This window comes from Stegodyphus dumicola, chromosome 2 (genome assembly GCF_044657685.1).
Source record: "Stegodyphus dumicola isolate Sdum_Otavi_A_Nest chromosome 2, ASM4465768v1".
In the NCBI taxonomy this organism is placed as follows: Eukaryota; Metazoa; Arthropoda; class Arachnida; order Araneae; family Eresidae; genus Stegodyphus; species Stegodyphus dumicola.
In genome coordinates, this window is record NC_140769.1 from 276018873 (window position 1) to 276046860 (window position 27988).

Consider the following 27988-nt stretch of genomic DNA (forward strand, 5'->3'; position numbering starts at 1 on the left):
ATTTTTAATTTTCGTTTGTGTGTGTGTGTTTGCTAATATGCTTTTTCATCTGCTAATGATGCATTTCGACTGAATGTAACGTTTGTAGTTTCGAAGATATAACCATTCGCGAATACCTGAAATAGTGTTTCAACTTTTGTTCTTCCATCACACCATTACGGAAGATACTACCTTAAAATGTCGTTTCATCGTATTCTAATCTATTAATTTTCCCCAGGCGAATGAAATTAAGTACATTTGAATGAACTCTTTGGCATCATTTCAGTAACTACTTAATATTCAAAAGTTAAAGAAGTTTTGTGAAACATAATCTAACTCATCCTATGTTACAACATCATTTCACTGAATGTAGAATAAGGTTTCATTTAAGAACATATAAATTCAGAAGTCAACAACAAAAATCAGCGTTATATTTGCAAATTTCCCAGGACTAGTTTCGATGGTTTTAACGAACCACCAACCCCAGCTGCCAAAGTGCAAATGAACGAGATAATATATTATTTTATCTCCTTCATCTAAGAATGATCTCGTTCATTTGCACTTTAGCAGCTGAGGACGATGCCTCGGTAAACTAGTCCTGGAAAATTTTCAAATATAACACTGATTTTTGTTCTTTGACTTCTAAATTAATTAAGACACAATAACACGCCGAATAAATACTAATTCAGAAGTCAAACAACAAAAATCAGCGTTAATTTGCAAAATTTTCACAGGACTAGTTTCGATGGTTTTACCGAACCATCATCTTCAGCTGCAAAACCGCAAATGAACAAGATAGGAAATAATGCTTAGATAAGATAAGAAAGCCTGGACAAGAATAAGCAAGTGGCGCCATCTGTTGGCGAAACCAGAACTAAAACATAATTTCTCTAAAAGCCGAAGGCAAATTTGGATTGGAATTAGGATCGTTAACTAGAACAGAAAGATTTTTATGAATGTGAAATGCCTCTAGAAAATCCAGTTCTCTAATGGAAGATGTTTTTTGAATAATTTTGGCAGCAGAAAAATTGAAAGTGTGATTTTCGGACCAACAATGTTGAGCAACAGAAGACTTCTGTGTTTCCTTTTTTCTAACATATGCTTCATGTTCTTTGACACGAAATTTTAAGGCTCTCTTAGTTTGGCCAATGTAAATTAAACCGCACTGGCAAGGAATCCTATAAATACCCCAGGAATTCATATCCGGAATGGGGTCCTTGAGTATAGAAGTTGGAATTTTATTGATGGGAGAGTAAACAACCCGAAAGTTAAATTTCTGCAAAATATGTGCAACTTTATAGCTAATTGATGGAAAGAAGGGAATGACAACAGAATTTTTATAATCTCCTAAAATAAGAGTGTGGCTTTTGGTGTGTTGAGATGAGAATTTTTTAACTGCTTGATTAATAATGTTCGGTGAAAAGCCCCTGTCAATAGCTATTGCTTTTAAATAATTTAGTTCTTCATCAAGGGCCAGTTTGGAGGAGCAAACTTGAAGAGCACGGAAAACATAGGAATAAAATGAAGCTAACTTTTGTTTAGTCGGATGACATGATTTAAAGTGTGGTGGAAGGCAAACCGATGAAGGTTTACGGTAAACTGTAGTACTGAAGTTGGATGTGTTACGTGTGACCAGAATGTCGAGAAACGGAAGAGAATTGCAAGTCTCAAGTTCAAAAGTGAACTGAATAGCAGGATCAATAGAATTCATTGTTGAAAGAACTCTATTTAAATCATCTTTATTACCTTCAAACAGGGTAAAAGTATCGTCTACGTAGCGGAACCATGCCGGGAAGTTTAAAGTTTCAAACAATTTTGATTCATAATAATGCATGTAGATATCAGCCAGGATGGGACTGAGGGGGCTTCCCATGGCTAATCCCTCAGTTTGCTTGTAATATTTATTTTGGAAAACAAAATGTGTTTTCCAAATCCGATCCTAATTCCAATCCAAATTTGCCTTCGGCTTTTAGAGAAATTATGTTTTAGTTCTGGTTTCGCCAACAGATGGCGCCACTTGCTTATTCTTGTCCAGGCTTTCTTATCTTATCTAAGCATTATTTCCTATCTTGTTCATTTGCGGTTTTGCAGCTGAAGATGATGGTTCGGTAAAACCATCGAAACTAGTCCTGTGAAAATTTTGCAAATTAACGCTGATTTTTGTTGTTTGACTTCTGAATTTCTAAATTAATCTTTATTATGTTATTTTAACTTAAGCGGGCTCATACACTTTAAACCCCTTATGATCTTCGAATATGTGCCTGTTGCAAGAATTGGGATATTTTACTTATTTTAAAAGCAACCACTTCCAACGTTTTACAGCTGACTACATAATATAGCTGCTTTGGAAACTAGTAACAACAAGGTTTGTGTTGCCACAAATATTTTTGTAATTTAATCCGTTTTGCGACAAAAGTTTTCGTCATGTTTCCAGCTTGCGCGCATGATATTTTAAAAATGGCTAAGGGTACATACTTGTAATTGGATGGAACTCTTTATATGGGCACTATTTTCTAACGGAACCCAAAATCTGATGAATATTTTAATATTAAAAAATTTTATGCACGAAAACATTGCAGATTTTTTTAATAAAATATATTTTATAAACCCAACTCTAAATAAAAGTAAAAATTTAACATGAAATTCTTAACATGAATTTTTGGTTCACAGTAGTTTCACAGATGTTATAAAAGCAATATATTAAATTATACAACAGAATGTTTTAAACTGTGCACATAAGGTAGAAACTTTTTATCACAAAGCGGATTAAATTATAAAAATATTTGTGGCAACACAAACTTTCTGATCACTATTTCGGAAAGCAGCTATATTATGTAGTCAGCTGTGAAATGTTGGAAGCAATTGCTTTTAAAATAAATTAGTTATCCGAATTCTTGCAACAGTCACATATTCGAAGATCTTATTGGGTTTTAAGGTGTATGAGTCCCCTTAAAGTTAAGAATATACAGTAGCTCCCAAAAGTGTTCATACACTTATGATTTTCATTGAAATAGGGCTCTATCCATTAATTAAAAGTAAACTTTCGGAATGAGATTTTAATAATAAGATCTATAATCTAATCGTAACAAAATTACATAAAATATTTTTTAAATATAGCGAAACTTTACTTTTAAAAAATTAATAATCAAGAAATGACAAACATTTTATTTCACAAAGTCTTCGTACACTGAAATACTTTCGGATAAAATCAAAATGAGAATTATAGTTTGCCGCTTTTTTTTAATTTTTGCATTGCGGTGGCATTTAAAAAATCGTTTGCTTTAATTCTATTTATTATAGAAAAATGGGTCGCAGTCGAAAATTACAAAAACGAAATTATAAAAATTTATAATTTTTCACCATAGTAGTGGTAAATCAATCCGAAACATCGCTAAATTAGTTAATTTATCCCATTCTACACTGACTACCAATAAGTATGTGGACACCTGTGATAGAAAGGAAAAACTAACTTTTTTCAAAATCAATAGTTGGTAGAGCCTCCACGAGAGGTAATTACAGCATGGACCCTCCGGGGCATACTTTCCACAAGTCTTTGTATGACAGCTAGTGGTATTTTCTTCCACTCCAGTTTTTAGATTGGAGAAGACATAGAAGTTCCTTCACCGATTTTGCACGGTTAGTGCACCCCTGAATTCGGCGATGAAACTCGTCCCAGAGGTTCTCGATAGGGTTCAGGTCTGGACTCTGGACAGGCCAGTCCATTCGATGAACTCCGTTGGCCCCATACCAAGCCTTGGTTAACGTCGAAACATGACAACTGGCATTGTCGTCCTGAAAGTAACAGGGGTCCAACCCGTAAAACTGCCACAACGTAGGAAGCACATTGTCATCCAAAATAGTGCAGTAAGCATCGGAGTTGAGCTTACCATGAATGGGGATTAAGTGTCCCAGCTCATACCAGGAGAAACACCCCCAGACCATAATGCCACCTCGCCGAACTTGACTGTTGGCACAATGCATTCTGGCAGGAGACGTTCTCCAGGTAGAAGCCAGACCCAGACCCTGCCAACCGAACGGTAAAGGGTGAACCTTGATTCGTCACTCCAAAGAACCCGTTTCTACTGATCTGGGGTCCAATTTCGATGTGCTTTGCACCACATTAACCGAGCAGCGCGGTTGGACTTTGTGATCAAAGGCTTATGGGCAGCAGCACGACCATGAAAACCAAACAGATGTGCTTCCTTACGGATGGTATTCATTGAAACAATATTCACGGATGCCTGTTGAAACTCCTCACGGATGAAGGCCATCGGTTGGGTGCGGTTCTTCCGAATTTCTCTGGACAGCCCTCGTCGGTCTCTATCTCTCAGTTTCGTTGGTCTGCCGACTCGGGACACATTCCGACAATCACTGCTCACCTTTCACTTCTTAATCACATAGGCCACTGTCGATTTTGGATACTTCAGATCGCTAGATATGTCCCTTAAGGATCCGCCACATTTGTGATACCCGATAACTATACCTTTCTGGAAATCAGAGAGCTCTGAACTGCGAAGCATCTTGCATGCGACTAAAGCCGATGCTGTTTTCTACACGATATATACCAGCGGAGTCCGTGACATACCTTAGGACCACTGATATCGTCATTTGCATAGGTGTCCAAATACTTATTGGTAGTCTGTGTATAGTGCAGTATGTGATAAAACGCTTTAAAGAAGAAAATCGGATTGAAAATAAAGTAAGAAAAGGTCGACCGAGAAAGTTAACAAAACGTGATGAGAGATTTATTATTAAAAAATTTGTGAAAAACCCACGTTTGAATGCTGTAAAATTTTTTGCAGAATTTAATGCAAAGTTTTCCACTTCAATTTCACCTGAAACTGTTCGACGAGTTCTCAGAGAAGCTGAATTACATGAGCGTTCTTCCGTAAAAATTTTTCGTTAGTAAGAAAAATAGAAAGCTTAGGCTTTCATTCGCAAAATCAATGATTAATACACCCGAAACGTACTGGAATAATGTCCTATTTGCTGACGAAAATAAATTTAACATTTTTGGTTCCGATGGTCGAGCAACTGAAAGAGGAGAAAAAATGAGAAGAAAGAGAATGTCGAGAAGAAAACATGAGGAACTACATTCTAAGAACTTATTTGGAACAGTAAAGCATGGCGGTGGAGGTGTTCTTGTGTAGGGGTGCATGGCAGCATCAGGACTAGGTAATTTGGTATTTATTGATGGCATAATGAATCATTCTCTTTATTTAAATATTTGAAGAGACAATTTAAAATTATCAGCCCAAAATTTGGATATTGGAATCAACTTTATTTTTAATCATGGTAACGATCCTAAGCATACGGCTCTCAACGTTCGCCATTGGTGTCTCTATAATTGTCCACCGGTTTTAAAAATGCCACCTCAATCGCCAGATTTAAACCCCATAGAACACATTTGGAAAGAACTGGAGGTTAGAGTACTAAAACATGACATCAAAACGAAAAGCGAACTCAAACAGTCATGATGGAAGAACGGATGAACATTGATACAGAAATTACAAAAACAATTAGTAAAATCTATCCCCAGTTGCTTAAAAGCTGTTGTGGATGCTAAAGGGATCGCTTACTAAATATTAATTTAACGAAAAATGAAAATATTTACTAATCTGTCGAGATTTTTTTTTGAAGTGTACGAAGACTTTTGTGAGATAAAATATTTGTCATTTTTTTATTATTAATTTCTTAAAAATAAAGTTTCACTATATTTAAAAAATATTTCATGTAATTTTATTACGAATAGATTATAGATTTTATTATTAAAATCTCATTCGGAAAGTTTACTTTTAATTAATGGATAGAGCCCTATTTCTATGAAAATCATAAGTGTACGAACACTTTTGGGAGCCATTGTATGTTTAACTTCTAACATATTTATAAAACATGTACTGAGAGAAAGAATTTACCAAGCCCCGTTTGGCCTTCGGGAGTTTTGAGACCTTTGGCTTCGCAGACAGTTACTGTGAGTCGCTCCAGATTCTCGTTATAACACAAGCTGATCAGGAGCTCCCCTACGTCACAAGGAACCTGCAAGAAATATCACATAAGGGACTTTGACATTCAACACTCAGAAATTCTAGACGCTTCAAAAATTCTGCAGTAATGTTTTAACCAAGGGGAGATTTAAACTTCTAGAACAACCTCTGCCTGTTAAAATAGTTAGCTGCCTAAAATACTCAATCTTTTGTTTTCTAAGAATTTTTATTTTTAAGAGAAAATGAGTAGAAGAATGAATACCTCAAGTATCAGAAAAATATATTTTTTTCATAATGAAAACGTTCTGGAAACACATGAAGATTTTCTCATTTCAATTATGTATGGCAATAGAAAAGACTTCTTAGAGAAGGCCAGATGTTAAGGACGTGATAGTAAATTCGACATACATAACTGGATAAGTGAGACACAAAATCTCATACGAAGATAAGAAGTCTGGTACACAGGGTGGTCATAAAACACTTCATTTTGGGGTATATGAGTTCCATAGTGGCCTATTTACTCAACCGTTCAAGTGAAATTTCAGATATTGTTATCTGAGAGTATGCGCTCGAGATTGTGATGGTTTAAAACAATATAGCTGTCACGGTCACAGTGACAAAATTTTGAAATCTTCGAAAGACAATACCTACACATTTCCTGCGTTGCTGGCCACACGGTTTGGGCAGCCGACTGCGATACTGAAGGTCCCCGGTTCGAATCCCGTAGAAGACATGGATGTAGAATAACTGTCCCCTCAAAAGGAGTTAACGGTTACCGCCTACTAGGTGCCTCCATAATAAAATGATCAGCACTTTTGGCTGTAGTGGCGAAAGCCTAAAAATGGCGAGTGCCCACCCTTAAAAAATTTTCCTGCTTAAACTAATAAGCGTAGTGAAAAACTAATGGCGTTGTAGCGGCACGCGTATGACGAACATTTCCGGCGTAAAACATCTGCAAAGAAGATCATTGCAAAGGACCAATGACAACACAAGAGAGGAAACCGGGGGGGGAACTTTTATTGAAAATACAAGTTATCAAAGTGCCCATTTTCGCAGACGATAACGTACTACACGTGGGAGATTCTCAACAGCGATGACGAACGTAGCATCGCGGGAGGAACATGTCCATCTTCACATTGTATGGAGAATCTTTCAGTTCTGACAAATCTCGCAGATTTGATGTGCACAACTTGGATTACAAGTAACCCCAGGACCAGAAATCCATCACATTGGGGTCAGACGATCGCGGTGGCAACGAAATTGCAAAGTTACGGGAGATGATACTACCTTGAAATGTTGCGTACATTGAAAACTTGTAATTCCAGTAAAAGTGTTTTACCCTTTCCTCTCTTGTATTGTCACTGGTCCTGTGAAAGGATCTTCTTTGCCGTCCATTTTCGTTATACGTGCCGTCCATTTCCGTTATACGTGTATCGTTCAACGTCATTTCTGGCTTTTCATTGAGTTGATCGAATTACGCAGGAAAAAAAGCGGGTTGGAAGTTTTTTATGACCACCCTTTATAGTCTATGTTAAAATTTTATAGTAAACAAAAGATGTTTCGGTACATTTTTAGCATGAGAAAATAGTACGAAACCAGAAAGAAAAGTGCACGCTGCGCACGCAAGCGAAATTTATCATAAAAAAGACGTGACCAGATCTGAACTGCACAAAAAGTTTGCTTCTATGTCGATACCTTCAATTAAATAATCAGGCATACTAGAGGGTAGTAATAATGGACCAGTTTACGATTCTCAGAGAAAAATTCGAGAGAGAAGACAGTGGAAAGAGTACATCCAAGGGCAATCTTTATGGATTGAGGGCGGTTGAATATAGTAGCCACTTCGTGGAATGACAGTGCACTAGCTGGAAGAGGCACCCAGACACGGCAAGCACGAGGCTGCCTTCACACAGTTAAGGGGACTCATACACCTTAAAACCCATAATTTGTTCGAATAGGTGACTGTTGCAAGAATTGGGATAACTTATTTATTTTAAAAGCAATTACTACCAACTTTTTACAGCTGACTACATAATATAGCTGCTTTCTGAAATAGTCATCAGAAAGTTTGTGTTGCCGGAAATATTTTTATAATTTAATCCGCTTTCTGACGACATTTTTCGTCATGTTTCCTCCTTGCGCGCACAGTTTAAAACATTCTATTTTATAATTTAATTCCATATTTAATATATAGCTTTTATAACATTTGGAAACTACTGTGAACCTAAAATTCTAAAAATTTCATGTTAAATTTTTATTTTATTTTGAGTTAAGTGTATAAAATGTATTTTATTAACAAAAATTTTAATGTTTTCGTCCATAAAATTTTCAGTATTAAAATATTCATCAGATTGTTGGTTCAGTTAGAAAGTAGTGCCCATATAAAAAATTCCATCAAATTTCAAGTATGTACTATTAGCCATTTTTAAAATATCGTGCGCGCAAGGTAAAAACATGGCGAAATATTTTGTCACAAAGAGGATTAAATTACAAAAATATTTGTGGCAACACAAATTTTCTGGTTACTATTTTCCAAAGCAGCTATATTATGTAGTCAGCTGTAAAACGTTGGAAGTAATTGCTTTTAAAATAAATAAAATATCCCAATTCATGCAACAGTCACATATTCGAAGATCATAAGGGGTTTAAGGTGTATGAATCCCCTTAAACGGCCCAAGTCCTAGAGGCGATACAAGATAGACTAACCCCCCCTTGGTTAACCCACAGAAACAACTTCCGTTTCACATAGTCTGGTTACAAGCACAAAGTCAATGGTAGACGATAGGTCATCCACCTAAGAAAACGAAGAATATAGTTAGACATCGACCGCCCCCACAGTTGATCAAAGGGAGCCAAGTCCCCAATGACAACCTTCGATATCAAACCATGTAAAGCCTCCACAGCCAAGAGTCCTATGGTCCCCACAGCCAAGGGTCCACATCCCTGTGGTCCCTGCCAAGTCTGAACCATCACCCGAATGAACGGAGGTTCTTGTCCTGTGAAAAGCAATTATGTGCCTCACCTCGTGAGGGGCGTCCATGGAATGACAGTATTTTCACTCTCAAAGTACTCAGTGCATAAATTTTGTCGTATGTTGTAGTCCATACGTACATATGCCAGGCCAATAGCTGCATCGTCTCATCCAATGGGATCAAAGACCTTATCCCCCGATATTATCTTTAATCCTTACAGTACCTGTTTTACTGTCCAGATCTTTACATACAATAATTGGACTCCAGCGCATATCTTAACAATAAAGTTACACACTAACCATTCAAAGGATGGTTACCGTTAAATGGCCAGAAACAGGTGTCAGGATAACCGTTAAATGACTAGAAATAGGTGTCTGGAGGTGCTAAACTCATATGAAATTATTTTCAAAACCGAAAATTTTAAAAAATGATAAAAAAAGGAGATGTTTTTAGTCTTAAGAAACACTCCTGCTTAAGCCAGCCGACAGCATGCCAGCGTTGAGAAACATCCAGTCATTTTCTATGACACATAATCTAAAGAAAAAAAAAAAGATATATGATCTTTCAAGAAAATTTTTGGCAACAGTTTATAAGGTATTTCTCGCACCTTCTTAGCATGCCTTTGTGGTGTAATGGTCCGCTCACTCGGCGCGTATTCGAGAGGTACCAGTCCCGACGAGGGCACTGCACGTTTATCTGTTCTCCTGCTTCAAAAATACCTAATAAATCTGTAGTGGCACCCGAACTGAAAGAGGTGGTGGATGATGATTCTCCACCACCAGGATTTGACGATTGGGTTCCCTAATCCCCAGTCGCCCTTTAAAAGGGGCAGTATATAAGGTATTTCTCCCGCCTTCTTAGCATGCCTTCGTGGTGTAGTGGTCAGCAAACTCGGCGCGTATTCGAGAGGTCTTAGGTTCGAGGGCATTGCTCATTTTTCATGTCTCCTGCTTCGAAATAACTCAATGTCTCTACAAGTTAAACTCATTTGGCCAAGGCTTCAGTAAAGATTCGTCTTGAACCAGTACCTAATTTTGATTAATTGTGAAAAGAAATCCCATTTGATCATATCATATGATATTTGTGTATTCCTTTCTACATTTCGGATGAGTTTCACGAATGAAATTGTGGCATGTGAAAAATGCATTTAGCTTGTAGAGATATTACGTTAATTGGAAGCAAGGGAGTTTGAAAAAATTAGCAACTGCCTTCGCCGGGAATCGAACCACGGACCTCTGAAATACCGGCTCAGTGTGCTGACCACTACACCACGAAGGCACGCTAAGAAGGCGGAAGAAATACGTTAATACGCTTAAATATTTTAAAACAGCACAAAAGCAATAATAGTGCAAATTGAAATTAATAATCAACACAAGGGACTAAAATTACTAATTAAGCATATTACAAACTTGAGACACATTTCAGCTAAAGGTATACCTTGCACGTTGCTTGTTTTATAGTGCAGTAAAAATACTTACAACGTCATCGATATCTTTAGTGAGGTCCTTCCATTGAACTACCATCTCATCAGAGGTCAGATCGATTTCTTTGAGGGGGAAGAGAGCATGGCCAATGAGGTTATACCGCTTGCCACGATCGCTGTCTAATACCGTTGCCTTCAAGATTCGTTCCTCTGCATTCTTTGATGGTATCTGTAGAGGAAAAATGTCAAAAAAGGTCATTCAGTACATGAAAAGTAAAAGACATTCATTACATGAAAAGTAAAAGACATTAATTACATGAAAAGTAAAAGACATTCATTACATGAAAAAAAATCCCTTAGTAGATAAAAAATAAAATTGTATATGAAAAAAATCCTTTTTTAGTACTATTTATGTATTTTTATAAATAGTATCTAGTTTCTTTTCGATTTATTTGCATAATTCGTGTCGGGGAAGTTCTTTATAGGCAAGAGTTTCTAAATTACTTTTATTTTCTAAAAAATTTGGATTTCTACTCTTTACTGACTTTAATTATTCTAGTCTTTATTTGCTAATTTCACTTGTTTCAATTTCTTTTTTTGTAATTCATAACATTTGGTTTTACTTTTGGTTTTCAATTTTCCTTTTACCCTTGCCTACATGGATGACGAAACGCGAATTGAATAATTGAAGAGTTAGGTTTGCAGGCAATTTTCCTTGTCTCCTGCCTGATCAACAATTATTCACCTATTCATTTTTATAAATTTTTAGGATTAAAAAATTTACTGGAATTATATATTATATATTCATAGATTTTGGTACTTGCACTTGATTTACATATGCTCTCAGAATTTAAATGATATTGTAGATTAGTTCGCAGCAATAATTAATCATTTATTTGTAATTCAATTTCATATAAAATTTAATTAACTTTATATTTGCTTTTTACGAATAGAGAATGATAAATTCAAATTTCATTCCTTGCAGCAATGGCCCAAGAGAATTATTTAAATTATTTAAATTTAACTGTATTATATTCTTTAAAAAAACCTGATGTGTACACCACATGACTTCCTTATACCGAATATTAAATTATATGCATTTTTTCCCCTTGCATTTAATTTAAACTTATTGGATTGAATTACATCTACTTCGTCGATAGCGCATAAACCACTTTAAAATTCACTCTATTTGTTTACCGTAGCCACACTCTGGCGCTAGGTTCACTTAACCGAGTTACATTTCGTTCATTTTATAACTCAGAATGCACAAAATTTATATCATTTGAAGAATTATCTAATCGTTGCCACATGTTCTATTCAAATACTATAATAAAGCTAGAACGATGTATAAAAGAAATTAAGCAAACAAAACAAAAAGGAAACAGTTTTTCACAGACGATTGAGTATTTCTCATTCAATTGATTCAGTTCTCACTTCGCGACAAGGCAAAAATACATAAAAACTCAAAATAACTGTATTAAAAATTGCGAAGTAAATCTTAAACACTTATTTCCTGGAATAAATTTTAGATAAGCATGATTCAATTGGCAATAATAAAAGAAGGCGTTCGATTTATTGTTGCGAAGCTTAGTTTCTCTACATTGGCAACAAATCCGCTATTTTGCGAAGTTTCAAATGTAAACAAACATGTTCGCCAAACTCAATTAGGCTTAGCTGCACTGAATACTACTTTTAAATTGTGGATAACTCCATCAATATTCTATGCAGATTTACTAAAGGCATGAAAACTTTAACCGAAAGTTAACATACCGGATATAACCGGAACAACATAATTCAATCATTTTTAAAGCAAAAAAATGCACAACTTACCAACATATAAGAGTAAAGAAACTGAGATCACTGAGCCGGTTAACAGAGGGGATATATATATGTGATGTATGAGCTTTAGTCGTAGCTTAAATAATCAGACGATAAGTTTAAAAAACAGGAACCATTTACTATTGGTCAGGGGAAATAGCAGTTACAAATATCTGATATCCGGAGTAAATAAAACGAATTACTAATAACTTTTTGTATGAAGTTTACTGCATCGTGATATTTAAGAAAAAGCCCCGATATTCCTTTTGCGAGTCCTTTATAGCCTCTGGAAAGGCGGAGCTTCCAAGAAATGACGTCAGCCAACCCAGTTCGCTTGAACTATTTCCAGAACATTCTAAAACTGTATACGTGTAGAAAGGGCGGGAAAAACAACTTGACTACGGGGCTGTGGATTTAATTCCACGTACTTTCAAATAAGAGAACGTCGCCATTAAAAATGAAAAGAACATACAGTTAGAATTTTAATTGTATTCTTGACTATGGAATTTTATTATTACACACACATATATATATATATATACATATATTTATATACGTTTTGTGCGGTCGATTGTAACCAAAGTACGAGGTGCATATCTACATGTTAGAGACCATGGTCCACTGGTTGGACCACCGTGAAAACTTTAAATGGTCCGCAGAAAAATTGGGACACTATGTATATTTCTATGAAGACTCAGTTTAAAAATTGACGAGTAACAAAACCTATTATGGAAAACGGATTATACTTTTTTATTTTAGCTACTAATTTGAGCGAAATTCCTTCTGAATTTAGCGACTTTTTAGCTCCTTTTACAGGTGTATCTAGCGACATTTGAAAGTGAGAGTTGGCATCCATGAATATGCTGCTATTATCAATAATAGCGCGAACTGGAATTCTCTTTCCTTTTGAATTACAAACACATGCTATTGTGGTTTTTCCCACATTTCTAACACAGTTTTTCTCCGTGTCAATAGGCAACTTGATGGATTTTTATGAGAACCATCTACATTCTTGTTTATAATTGCATCACTGGAAGCTTCCGTTTTTGTTTTGTCTAACTGCCGATCGATGGCACCATTGCTGAGTAAGCGATGATTGTTATGTTTGTAATAATTAAAAACTGGCGGCATCATAACACTATCAGTTTATTGATATTGCTGTGCGCTTGCCGGTTTGTTCTTGCTTTTCGTGAAGTTCCTTCTCAGTGATATGGAAATGTGAAGCTTGTAGTGTTCACATAATTCAATGTGAACGAAATATGTGTAGCTTGCTGATTATTATTGTATAAATGTATTTACCATTTTTTAAAAATTTCTATTAGAGGTGTTGATTTTTCCACTAAATCCTATGTGATATATCTGACTTCGAATCTAAAATTTTCTGAAGAACACAAAAACCTTGTCTAAAACTTAAAGGTTTATTTAACTGGAACTTCAACACTGACGAAAACTTAACATCATAAACGAAAACTTAACATCTTGGGCGGAAAACATTCAAAGTGCTTTAAAGTAACAGCTATGCCGGCACGGTGAAGAACACTTTCCTTTAAAAGACAGAATCCATCTAGCCCTTTCGGCATATATCTCCATTCGCTGGATTCAGACTTCCGCTCCTACGTGTTTTGAACTTAAACGGCCAGACTGGAACTGGAATAGGACTGGATCAGGACCGGAACAGGACTGGAACAAGACGGGAACCGGAACAGGACGGGAACCGGAATCTCTCATCCCCTGGCTTCTCCCCCGGGCAGGTCAACTCTGGCTCGAACTTAAAGGAACTGCAGTGCCACTAAGGAAAGCACCTCCTTTTATTGCCGGCGGTTGCCGTTACTACAGGCGATTATGCAGATATTTAACAAGTGGTCTGCCAAGTATAAAATTATATATGTAGTGGTCCGTGAAGTTGACGACGCTGCAATAGATAACTTCTTACGCAAAGCAACCAACAACACAGTATATCCTAAGGAAACAATTCTTGGAGAAATGAAAATCGTTTCCCTTAGAGGGTCCACCCCGGAGCGGTAAAGGGCTCTACAACATTCCAAGGAAAAGGGGCTGCTCGCCATTACGCTACTGGCGATCTTCCAACATGAGGGCATAAGCAGTTTTCCTGGTGCCACATTCCAGCAATAAATTATAACAGTGACGTACTTGGTAGCGAGTATGCTGATTCGATTAAGGAATCGTCTCGTCGGGGTAGGTCTGAGTGAGTTTTACGAGCCGCTTATAGGACATTACTTTAGTCTTGGAACCAGAAAATTTCAAAGAGGTAATGAGAATCATTATGAAACTGGAGCCCTTGTATTACTGTGTGATAATGTGAAGCTAGGTTCACTTCACTGGAGTGAGAAACAATAGCAAACAAATATTACAGAAATGTTAAATTGCATATTAACTGTTTGAGAGGCTGGAAAAGGCAGTTTACTTTTTCAGTAAAACTCTTGTTTTATTTACTACATCAGGTGTTACAATGAAATTATTTGCGACAATTACACACATTTGGTCCAAGACGCTCGAAAAACATGACCACTTCTGGTGGTTAGTGTCGGTGACCACCGCCCGCAGAACACATCCCTACAAATCAGTCTCTACGGTACTCATGGAAACAGTTTTCTTTTTCAAGCAGAGTGCAACTTTGCATGTGCTGCATTCTCACGCTGTTCTTACAGGCTTTTTCTTGGTGCTGCAGAGTGCACATCGCCATGATGTTGTCTTCGATGGCTGATGCTTATTTTCTTGAAGACAAATTGCTGCATCAACTACTGGCTTATGTTTCTTGATTGCCATCTAGTGAGCTACAAGGGAACTTCAGAAATGGTCGGTCTTGAAAACCCCTCACAAGGATGAGTAAGAAGTTCAATAGAAAAGGTGGGCACTGTAGGTAACCACCACCCGTCAAAGAGTCAATGCATGTTACAATGTTACAGTAGTGACCCAGACAGTATTTCTCAACACAACATGGGCCTACGCAGCCGGAGGCCGAAGCATGTTCCTGCATTGACGGCACGTCATCGCCAGCTGCGTTTGCAATGGGCCAAGAAACATCGGTACTAGGCAGTAGAAGAATGGAAGAAAGTTGCATGGTCCGGCAAATCACGTTTTCTGCTCCATCACATCAACGGGCGTGCCCTTGATCTTGTGCATCCGGGAGCCAGGGTTTCCTGGCTCCCGGATGCACAGTTAGGCGGAGACAAGCCAGTAGCGGGGGGTATTATGGTGCAGGCAATGTTTTCATGGAGCACATTAGGACCCACGATCTCCCACAGAACAATCCCTGACGTCCGGGCGCTAAGTGAACATCGTTGAGGACCAGATTCATCCATTCATGACAACAGTATTTCTGGCGGGGGAATAGTGTTTACCAACAGGATAATGCACCATGTCATAAGGGTCGAATCGTCAGGGAGTGGTTCGATTAACATTCCAGTGACTTTCAAGTCATGTCTTGGCTTCTGAATTCACCTGACATTAATCCAATAGAGCATTTGTGGTCTCACTGGGAAAACCAAATTCGTGCTGCCACGCTAACCCCTCGCAATGTGAGGGGAGCATATTTCATAAGTGCACATCTGTGTAGCCACCGAAGGAGTGGCTTCTAGGTTGGACCAATGAGCATCCAGTGATATTTCTGTCATGTCACATGACCTTTCGCGTGCTTTGAGATTTAAGCAAGATGGTTGAAAATATTCTGCCACGCAATTTTCTTTAGAAAATAATACACAACGAGTACATTCAAGTATCGTCGAGGGAAGCATATTTCATAAGTGCACATCTGTGTAGCCACTGAGGGAGTGGCTTCTAGGTTGGACCAATGAGCATCCAGTGATATTTCTGTCATGTCACATGACCTTTCGCGTGCTTTGAGATTTAAGCAAGATGGTTGAAAATATTCTACCACGCAATTTTCTGTAGAAAATAATTAAAGTATCGTCGATTGCTTCTGAAACTTTTTCATTGCGAAGTTAGATCCAATATAGGCAATTATGAAGATTTCACTACCTGGTTGAAATAAATACAAACACATGTTGGATACTTCGCAAAAATATCGATGTGAAATATTACTTAATAAGTGGTAAATAAGATAAAGAAAGAAATATGTGATAAACATCTTGAGTGCAAATGCAATCTTTACATAAAACTATGCGTATAAGAAAAATATTTACACCAATTATATATGTAAATAGAAGTCAGCACTTTTTATTGCAGTCTGTATGAAAAAGATGTTCTACAATAATAACTAATGCAGAATTTTATTCAAAGTGAAATTTACTAATTTGCATTCGCATACATTTAGTGTGTTAAATTTCACATTTAATAACTGCTCACTAAGTGCATTGTCTGCACAAGAAATACCCATCAAGCGGAGTGAAGTTATCTTATTCACAACGAGTACATTCAATTTATTCACATATAACTTTTAATTTTAACAATGGATTAAAAAAAATATACACTTGAATTCTCTTAATCCACATAATATGCCATGAACATCAATCCAAATATTAATGCGTGATAAAAATCTCGAAAGTGAAATGTCAGCGATTAATTAAACTCGTAAAACGGAAGCACTACAAGATTTCTACTATTACGCCATATATTTATAACTGCGAAACACATGCAAATTAAAACGTAAACAAAATACGCTCACATTCACGAAGATTTGGCGTCACCAAGAGCAATAGCAGCTCATTGGTCCATTTTCGAAATCCCTCCCTCAGTGGCTGCGCTGATGTGCACTTGTGAAATATGCGTGCGGGAATTGCAACACCAGTTGGTGAGCGCTTGGTACCAGATACCTCAGACTACGTATGGAGTTAATGCCACGCCCAGTGCTGGCACTGTTGGCTCTGTTGAGGGCTACATGTTATTAACAGCGTGGTCATAAGGTAATGGCTCTTCAGTGTGCACATAATTTACATCAGTCCACGTCTCGTATCTTTTCTTGCACTTAAATTTAGTCGTAATATCATTCTTTCTCATTTCATTCAAGTTATTCTAGTTTGATTCTTTGCTTTGAGAAATAATTTCATTTGAGAAACTGCTGACTTAAGAAAACTCCTATAAAAGAAGCTATCGAATACTTCACAAAATATTAACAATTACAATGGATTGATTTACAGAGGACGTTCAAACGATTTTTACAACGATTTTGCAGATGTATATGCAAACAAACCTTAGAATTTTATTTTCGAATATACTTAATCTGATAGCCCTTTTGTTGAACTATGATATTACATCTTAATTTCCAGAAAGTCCTTTTTCTTAAATCAGTTTCTCTTAGAAAGTCCTCCACGAAGGCATCCCTCCCCTTAGGCAGATAGCCCTAATGTGCTTTGCCATAATTAAATACACCACACCACATCACCTTTTCTTAAATCATCGAGGCTGATTTTATTCCACTCCCTCCTTCACAATCTCCCAGAGTCCATCCAGAGCTTTGAGATGCCGCTTATAAAGAACTTGTTTAAACAGTCCACATGCACAATAATCCATAGGAGACACATCAGGGGACTTGGGTGGGATGCATTTAAAGGGAATAGCTCCCATTCCGGTTTCATTTCTAATTTTTTTCAAAACTATAGAGCGGTTGATTTAGAGGTATGGCTTGGTGCCTTACTCTGATGGAACTTAACACAGTGAAGATTGTTTGGATAAAGATATGGAATTTCGTCTTTAAAAATAGGCGTTAAAACATATTTCTGATAGCCATTCGAGTTAATTTTGACATTTTTTCTACTATATTTTATATTAAGACTTTTTTCCCTCGTAAATCGATCTTTTTCTGTTGCAAACAGATAAATACTATATCCAAGCTTTATCAATTGTAATTATATATTTCCATTTTTTCACCTTCCAAACAATTTTCATGTAGCAATCTGAACATAGTCTTAGGCAGAGAAACATGTTTCGGCGTTAGGCGATGAACATCATATTTTTTGGCTAAACTTTTGAATATGGTAACAGTTAGTTTGGCGACATTTTGGTAAGGCGATAAAGGTTACTAGCTAGGACATGGATACAGTGTACATGGATAAAGTCAAGAGTGTGCGCAATGCCATTTTTGTGCAATTCTGAGATGTTTTTTTTAAGTGAAAATAGGTCGACGTGTACATGGATGATACCGTGTATGTGCAATTCTTAAAAACGCGCAAGCAGTGGGCGATTCTGCCCTTTCTCCCAATTTCGCACCGAATCTTCGTGATGATTAAGCACTTTTGTTCCATAAAAGTTCTAGCATAAGCGTAATTTGGCTAGCAGATTGTTGGAAAAAAAATGGTTGAGTTAAAAAAAAAAAAGCCTTTACTTCGTGAAAAGGAAATGGCGTCCAAACAAAAACTAGCAGGTTGCTGTAGCAGAGTTGGTCGCCAAATTTTCGCCAAAGTCGGCAAGTTACCATAATCCAAAGATTAACCTGTTTTTTTTTATTAGCTTTAAATCAGATTTTATTATAACTTTGTTGATAGTTCATACAGAGATATTTAAAGGTTTTGCGATAGCTCTTTGGAGGGGGGGGGCTGGTTTTCCCTTTAAAACATGAGATGCGAGTTTACATTTAATAAGAGCTGTATATACCTTTATTGTGTATGCATTTTTTGCCTTTTTATCAGTGAGATGTAAACTTAAACGTTTCTTTCCTTTCATATTAGTTATGTCACCTATTTTGTAAGGATCTTAAGTTTTACTAACGTTTATTTTATTTTAAATCTTTACTGTCACTTCTTATTTTCTACTTCCGGCCAGAATTATAAGCGTGAAGGTTTTTATGCAAAGTTTGTCTGGCGAACGCCAAGTATTTAAGTGTGGCCTTTTTGCCAAGCGAAAGAGAGGAAGCAGTGAGTTCGAAGCAGGCCGCTTACCTTAGAAGTTACGCAGTTGCTATTTGCCTTCCAGGCCAGAGGTTTTAATCCTCTTGATAAATTAAACGTATTGTAGTGTTCACAGTTTCTGTGCTACATACGCTTCCTGTTATTATAAGGCCAATCTTCCACGTGTATTATTCTAAAGTTAAATTAGAGTTTAGTTTTATTTTTATACTTTTACGTTAGACCCCGAGTGGCGGGTTGTAGGAAAAAATGTCACCCGGAAAAAAGGGAAACGGAAAAAATATCCCCGGAAAATAAGGAACGGAAAAAATGTCACCCTTCGTTTGCAATGGGAAATATAAGGCACGTTTAGAAAGATCGCCAAGCTGGGTGATAAAAGTTTTATCTCAACAAACGTAACTTCGGATAACCGGAAACATGTGCGAGTAGAAGCAAGAAGATGTGTTGGCTGCTTGTTTCTTCCATGGAGCCTACCTCCATGGTTTCTTCGTTAAGGTTAAAAATAGAGGGTTGTTTAGAGGGGGAAGTTTTCGGGATGGAAGCCAGGGGGGAAGGCGGGTTGTCCAGCGTCGGTCATTGTCAGGTCTTTAGTAATTACTCTCCTGGCACCGCATGTAGTTACAGCCTTAAGCTGCGGTTTTGTGAAACATTTATTGACGCACAACAGAAAACTAATTCATCCTGAGCTTTGGTATAAGAAACAGTTGCAGATGCAACTTCAAGTTACGGTTTGCGATAAGAATAGGACTAAATTTTTTACCTAATTAATTTTTGCATAATTTTTTTTTTCTGATTTGATTTTAATTAAAAGTAACGCATCTGCACAGGAAATAATTGTTTAATTTTGCACTTAAGTTTGAAAACAAGAAAACCGCAGTTATTAAAATTAAGAGGTTTATTTCAAAATTATTAGTCCCTGAGAGACTAATGTTTTCATTTTGCGATTTTGCGTCGAATCACTCTGAATGTCCGTTTTACTTTTCAAACTGTTGCCACCAAATATTGTGATAAAACAACGGTACCTAGAGCATCGAGTTTCGACTGACGTAATCCTACTGCGAATAAGGGCAACTGGAAGCCCAAATTTTGAATTTGTTTTATTATCGATTTTATATTTTGTACCGAATTTTTGATTAACAAACTCAAGAATTTCAAAGCGAGCCATGGCAATGTTGTACAGAAAAAACATTTTTATCTCCAGCGCGTGAGACTGTGAATCGAAAATTCTAAAAATGTGCTCAGTTTAAAATTATTTTGCGATACTGCTCTTGAACTGAATTTTATGTTTTAAGTGCGAAGAATATGATATTTAATAAATAAAGGTAACACACAAAATGTTAAAAAAAAGCCCCTTTGGACGTAATTTAAAATCTGAAACCTTTCAGATTTTTTATTTTACAAAATTTTAAAATCTAATTAAATTGGATCCTATAACCACGCGATCTGGATTTAAACATTTAATATGCAATGAACCCTCTTATGGCGACCTCTTCCAAAATAATTTCACAGGGTAGAAATTAACACTTGTACCGAGCATTATCTCTTTAAGACGACCACTTCCACCAAAGACCAAAATAATTAGAAACGTGGATGATCGTATTAGAGAGGAATTAATGCATTTTACAATGCACCAATGCGTAACCTACTCAGAGCCGGACCATCTAGTAGCCCATCTCCTTAAGACGATCACTTCCAAAAGTGACAGGCATTTCTATGGTTATAAACAAACGCTTGCACTGAATATCATCTTTCTAGGGTGGTCATCTTCACAGAATACCAAAAATCAACTAGAAACATGGATGGATTAGGATTATTCAATTATGGCAAAGCGCACGAGGGCTATCTACCTAAAGGGAGGGATGCATTCGTGGAGAACTTTCTAAGGGAAACTGGCTCGTATACATATTACACATGGAGAAAACCACGAAAGTGCCCATGCAGCCAGCCCATTCGCGGTATTGGAATCTCGGACCAAACTACCAGTGTTCAGCGTTTTTACCGCTCGGCCGCTGATAGGCTGAAATCTGATGGATGGCTGATGGATATCTTAGAAAGGATTTTTACTTATAGTAGTTATATTAATTACAATTACGTGTAAAGCTTATGGAAACTTAAAAGCGGCCGAGCGGTTAAGTTGCTGAATACCCTGGTTGTTAGATCTGTGTTCGATTCCTAGCAAAGCAGCTTTTCGTGGTTTTTCCCCTATATAACGTGGTTACGAGCTAGTTTTCCTTAGGAAGCCCTCCCCGAAGGCAACCATTCTCTTAGGCAGATACCTTTCATGCGCCTTGTTATAGTCAAGTAAATCAAACCAAATTAAAGAAGCTTATTCATTCTACTCTCCAAATTGAGCTCCAAATAAGTCATACGTGGGAGCTTTTCGTATTCATAACGTAAAACGTATCAAAATGGAAAATTAAATAAATTTAATTATTTAACTTGGTTATCTAGAATTCCAGCTTTTAATTTGTCTCTTGTTTCCAAAAATATGAGCATGAATAATTGTGTAATAAAGCATAAACCGATAACTTTGAAATTCAGAGAATAACTTAAATGGCCTTTGACCACTAGCAGCCGAGAGGTAAAAATCGTTGAATATTGGTAGTTCGACTGGGGTTCAAATCATGGCGGATGTGCTGCTTACCAGGAAATTTTCGTGTTTTTCTCCATGTGTAACATAAATACGAGTCAGTTTCTATCAGACGTATGAAATAATTTTTGTCAACTACCCGCTATAAACAGTCCTCCATGAAAGCATCCATATTCACTTCGGCAGATAATCTTATGGTACTTTGCCATAACCTAAATAATCTGATTTGATGATCATGCTAATTTTTTCTCATACTGAAGCCTATGATGCTTTAATTAATGTTTTATTTATCATAAACTGTGTTAACTGCTTTAAATTAACCAAATCAGGATTTTTTTCTGTTAGATTTCTTTTTTGAAATTTTTGACATCATTTTAGAAGCCTAAATATGTCCGATCGTTTTAGTAAGACGTATTATTTGTAACTGTTTTACATATAAGTACAGAGAATCTCATGACGGCGAACTCTAAAAGTGTTTCCTACAACATAAATAAACAAGCTTTTATACATTTTCCTCTCTAATGCAACCATCTATATAAGTGGCTTAAAGATCGCTTGAAGCGGCCGTTAGTGGTCGCATTAGAAAAGTCTCATTATATTTGCATTTTTGTGGCATTTAATAATTTCAGTTACATGTGTGCCTTATAAATTATAATATTGATTTTTCAAGGTCGTGTAACAACTTTCAATATAAATTAGAATAGTAATAATCTTTTACATTCCATTCGGATTATTGTATTTGTATGAAAGCCTTGAATCAATTGTTGATCATTATTTTGTACGTATGCTATTGCAAAAATTTAAAAATTCTTAATTATGATATTTTCCAATATTCGGGCTTTAAATGCCCAAGTTATTTAATTTTACGCCAAGATTTAAATTTTGTGCATTTACAATAAGAAGATCTTAATTCTGGAACTTTTTAACATCTGAAGCTGGTTAAAACTGGTTGAAATGTGTTGCAGTCGCAGTTCGTATGCAAAACCATTCTCGCACTGATTTGTTATATGCGTAATTTATAGCAATTTCCCTAAGTAACCAAATTTTAGATTTATATAATTTTTTTTAATTGTGAAAATAAACAAAAAGAAAGGAGAACATTTTTCTTTCTTACATTATAATTATTTTCAGTTCATCTTTTCTGATAAATAGTGTATTTTTCAATTTTCCTCAACTGTCAAATCTTGTTGTATTTCTAAATATCTTTAGATTATTTACAGTCCCTGCAATTTTAGAATTTTTATGTTAAACTCTAAAATAGTTATTAGAAGAATTATTAGAAGCATTTGATGTAATTAATGACGCACGTCGCCCATAGATTCGCAAATTCTGAATTTTCAATATTGTTGCAAGCACTTGAGCAGAAAATTCGTCTTTTCTAGCAAATTGCAAATTTTAAAATTCAAAAAATTCAACTCCATCAATCCAATTTTCAGACTCAATTAAAGGCACTGAAGTTATTTAACATTTAAGAACTCTCAGTGATTTAGAACTCCCTGGAATTGGTACTCAAGAAATGATTTCAAAAATGCTCTTCTACATCTATTAATAATTGTTCTATCCCTTGAATAGCTAGTATCTACTGCATTTTCTCCTCATTTCTTCTTTGATGGATATTTGAATCATGGCAAAGCACGGGAACTGTCTGTCTAAGAGAAGGGATGCCTTCGTGGAGGACTTAACGAAGTATGAGAAAGGGAAACTTGATTGTATTTACCTTACACATGAAGAAATAACTAAATTATCTTGCAACCAGCTTGTTTGCTGGGATTTGAGCACCTGTCGAACTATCAGTGTTAAGCGACCGCCAGAGTCGTAGCTAGGGTTTTCAGAGCCCAGAGACAACTGAAGATTTCGCGCACCTTACTGCTTGCCAAGGATGGAAAACATTTAATTCTACAATGTCGTAATATCAGTTTGGCGCCTCTTGGATTCTGCGCCGGGGGACACATGCCCCCCTTGCCCCCTTCTAGCTATGGCCCTGGAGACTGCTGGAGCGCTGATGAGCTGCATTATGTATTCTGCTTAAGAATATAGAACACAAATTACTGTCAGTTTTATTATATCATCAGTGTTTGGTAACTTTCCCTATGAAAATAAAATTGTTAGAAATATGAGTGAAAAGACATGTAAATATTTTGAATTTGGATTCAATTTAATCCCCTTCATGTAACATATAATGCTGTAATTTACGTAATAATTAAAATTTTTGAATATATTAACACAAAAGGATACGGCAATGCTGTTACGGCATTCGAAAAAATATGTCTCGTTTACGTATATACCAATCTTTGCAGAAGGAAGAAAATTATAGCCAATGCAGAAAATTTCTAAATTCAATTTCGCCAGATAAATTTTACATAAAATAAATAAAAAAATAAATAAATAAATAAATAAATAAATAAAAAATAAAAAAAATAAAAAAATTTCAGTACACATAAATAATTAATTGAATGAATGTAAATTTTTACTGCAGAATACATAAATTAATTTTCAGCTCAATGTAAAATTGTTCCCACGAAAAATTTATATTATAAGAAAAAGTTAAATGTCTGTTATGTCGAATATTTCTTCACTTAGATTGCAGAGACATTCGATATTTTATGGAAACAGGAGACTTGAAAATTGAGCAACCCCCTCTCCGGGAATCGAACCGCGGATCTCTGGAATACGCGCCCAGCGTGCAGACCACTACACCACGAAAGCACGTCAAGAAGGCTCAAGTCTAAAATTTATGCATATTTAGTATTAATTCTATATTTTGCATATTAACATTTAAAAAAAATACCTGACTAAATTACTCCTGGACGGTTGTGTATAAGCCTGTGGTTTGTTTGATCAAGTGCGACTCATTTGTAAAGTATTGAATGGTGTACTCGCTTGCAAAACCTTGTGAATTTTGTGTTTCTTAAAAAATCGGCAATAATAAGTATGATTGCTAAATATTACATTCTTTTTAAGGGAACATTATAGTATAATAATAAGAATATTTTCTCCTGGGATATACTTTTATCAATGATATGTTACTGTAGCGCAGTTTTTCTAAATTCCTATAAATCAGTTCTAATTATTCTAAGCTGATTTACTAAGACTTGAAATGATGCCCAAGGCCGGCGCTAGACGTTTTGCCGCACGGTGCCTGCTTTACAACTTCAAAATTCTGCCGCCCAGCTCTTCCCAAAGTTCTAAAAATTTTGCGTTCTCTCAATTCTGCCGCCCGATGCGGCCGCACCGATTGCATATGCTCTGGCACCGGCCATGATGATACTAGGAATGACTAGGAAAGGATAATTCAGATAATACTTAATTATCTGAATTGTCATTTCCTCATAAACATGATGCTTATTAAAAATTACAGATGTTTTAATTAATAACAACCTTAAAAACTGGTTGTTAGTAGCTTTAATTTTGACTCCATACACTTCAACAATTAAAAAAGCCAAAAGATAGGAAGTTTCCTTGTCAGCCCTTTTTGAGTCCTTTTCTAATACTGCTAAAATTCTGCATGATATTTGTTTTAGAACTGCTAACAAACTGCTAACAAAATTTTAAATACAAAAGTTATACTGCAATTTTAAGTCTGAAAAGTAATTAATTCAGACTTGAAAGCTCTTGAAACATAGAACTTGAGCTCAAAACAATAAGAATAGAATTTTGCATTCATTTTTTTTAATTATAGGATTGTTGCTTCATTGATGACAATGTTATAAATAGTTCATTTAGAATTACACTACAATTGATGCATTAGAATCCATATTTCTTACTAATAATTTAAACATGAAAAATGAGAACTATAATATTTATATGTACTTTTTAATCTCCAAAGTCATAATAAAGTTTTCTCATAAATAGGAAATTGACTGTTTTCAACAGTTTTCACCTCTTCGTCAAGAAACATTTCTTTTACGGTCCTAATTAAAAATTACAGAACAGCAGAACATAATCTATCTCACGAAATTTGCTAAAACAAATTCTTTCGCATTAATTTTGAATTTTATTTAACTAAAATTTATTCAATATTTCGAGTTCTGGATAATCAAATTAGCGGTATCATTCTAAAGCTGCAAAATGTAATTAAGAAGCTCAGCTTCGTTTTTAATGATTCATTTTACCACGCCACTGGGGAAAAAAAAAATATTTGAGTTTTCAGATTTTCAATTACGTCCAAAGGGCGTTTTCTTAATGTTTTGTGTGTTACCTTTATTTATTAAATATCGTATTCTTTGCACTTAAACCATAAAATTCAATTCAATAGCAATGCCGCAGCATATCTTTAGAATTTCCGATACACAGTTCCGCGCGCTGGAGACAAAAAGGTTTTTCCCACCCGTAGAGTGTTGCCATTGCTCCCTTTTAAATCGCTGAGTTTGCTACTCAAAAATTCGTTAAAGTTCTTCAAAATATAAAATCGATAATAAATCAAATTCCAAATTTCAAATTTGGTCTTCCACATGCCCATATTCGTAGGAGGATTACGTCATTCAAAATTCGATGGCTCTATGTACCGTTGTTTTATCACAATGCGAGAAATATACATACATTTATGCAGATTTTTCATTATTTAAAGGAAAATCTGAAAGCTTTCATATTTCATATTGCGCCCAAAAGGATTTTTTTTAACGTTTTGTGTGGTACCTTTATTTATTAAATATAATGTTCTTCGCACTTTACCATAAAATTCAATTCCACAGCAATATCACAAAATATTTAAAAAGCGCAAAATTTAAGAATTTCCAATACACAGTTTCGGGCGCTGGAGATACATTTCTTTTTTCGTACAGTGTTCCCGTTGCACGCTTTTAAATCGATGAGTTTGTTAATTAAAAAATCGTTAAAGTTTTGCAAAATTGGGAATAGCTAATAAAACAAATTCCAAATTCGGAATTTCAAGTGCTCATGTTTGGTTGGAGTACTACGTTATTCAAAATTGGATGGCTCTAGGTACTGTTGTTTTTTGAAAATGCGAGAAACATTCATGCATTCATGCAAAATCTTCATTATTTAGTTTCTTTAAATATAATGCATGGCAATAATATTTTGTAGCAACAGTTTGAAAAGTGAATCAACGCAGAAAGTGATAGCCCTTCGGGTCTAATCCCCCTTTGGGCTAAAAAAAAGAAAATGTTAAATTAGCAAGTTAAAAGTCAGAAATAGCAACATTTAACCGATAAGAAAGTCAGAACTCTTTACGACCTCGCTCGAAAAATGCAATTTTGAATAAAATGATAACTTTGCTTCTTTATTAAATTATTCTTATAACAGGGCTTGCATGAATGGATTATATTCTACTACAAGAAATTTTTTCATACCAATAAATTGCCACAGTTAGGGACAGAAAGTACAGTAAAGATGACCACAGGTTCATAAGATTTTGGGCTTTTGCGAATTAGAGAAATAACTCTCAGCACCGATGTCCAAGTTCTCAGAAATACTGATCATCATAAGAAGAAGATAATCACCAGAAGAAAGTTCACTGTTCACATTCGGAAGTGCATTATTCTATAAATGAAAGTACATTAAGCCGATTCGATTGCGTGTATGGCCGTATCTATTTATATATAGGAAAAATTTTAATATAAAATAAATATAGTGTAAAATATATGTTACCGTTAAAGCGTATAATTAAGTTATTTCCTCGAATAAGTAAGTATTTGGCGGGGGGGGACTAGCCAAGCCGGTTTAGCTAATTATTTTAAAATAACTATATTAATTAGTATAGAATATAATATTCTATAAACTAACTAATGATAAATGCCGCCCACACGGTGTAGTGGTTAGGGGAGCAAACTGCGATACCTAACGGCTTGGGTTCGAATCCAGGGGAATGCATAGTTCTAATTGTCCGTCCCTTCATAGGAGGCAAAGGTGGCCCACCTATTAGGTGACTGCATAATAAAATGACAACTACTTCTGGTCAAGTCGAAGTCGGCTGAGGGGCCATCATTCATATTTAAAAAAAAAAAAAAAAAAACTTAATAACAAACAAAAAAAATTTCAAAGGTTTCAGGTTTTAAACTACGTCCAAAGAGGGCGTTTTTTTTTAACGTTTTGTGGGCTACCTTTATTTATTAAATATGTTCTTTGCACTTAAACCATAAAATTCATTTAAATAGCAATGTCGCAAAAGAATTTTAAAAAAGCATATCTTTAGAAGAATTTCCGATACACAGTTCCGCGCGCTGGAGATAATTTTTTTTCGTATAGTGTTGCCCTTCCTCGCTTTTAAATCGTTGAGTTTGTTAATCAAAAATTCGTTAAAGTTTTACAAAATATAGATAATAAAACAAATTTCAAATTTGGGCTTCCAGATTCCATATTCGCAGAGGATTACGTCATTCAAAATTCGATGGCTCTATGTACTGTTTTTTTTATCACAATGCGAGAAATATGCATATATTTAT

General features: G+C 35.7%; 1 protein-coding gene across 2 annotated transcripts in view; it reads right to left on the reverse strand.

Annotated features, from left to right (window-relative positions):
- The window catches only part of LOC118205329 (synaptotagmin-15-like), a 417104-nt gene that overhangs the window by 25494 nt on the left and 363622 nt on the right, over positions 1-27988 (reverse strand). For both annotated transcript variants that reach the window (XM_085812181.1, XM_085812182.1), the window contains exons 6-7: positions 10414-10587; positions 5895-6015 (exon numbers count right to left, since the gene is read on the reverse strand). In XM_085812181.1, coding sequence (XP_085668307.1) covers positions 5895-6015; positions 10414-10587 — 295 coding nt within the window. The remainder of the gene's footprint in view (positions 1-5894; positions 6016-10413; positions 10588-27988) is intronic.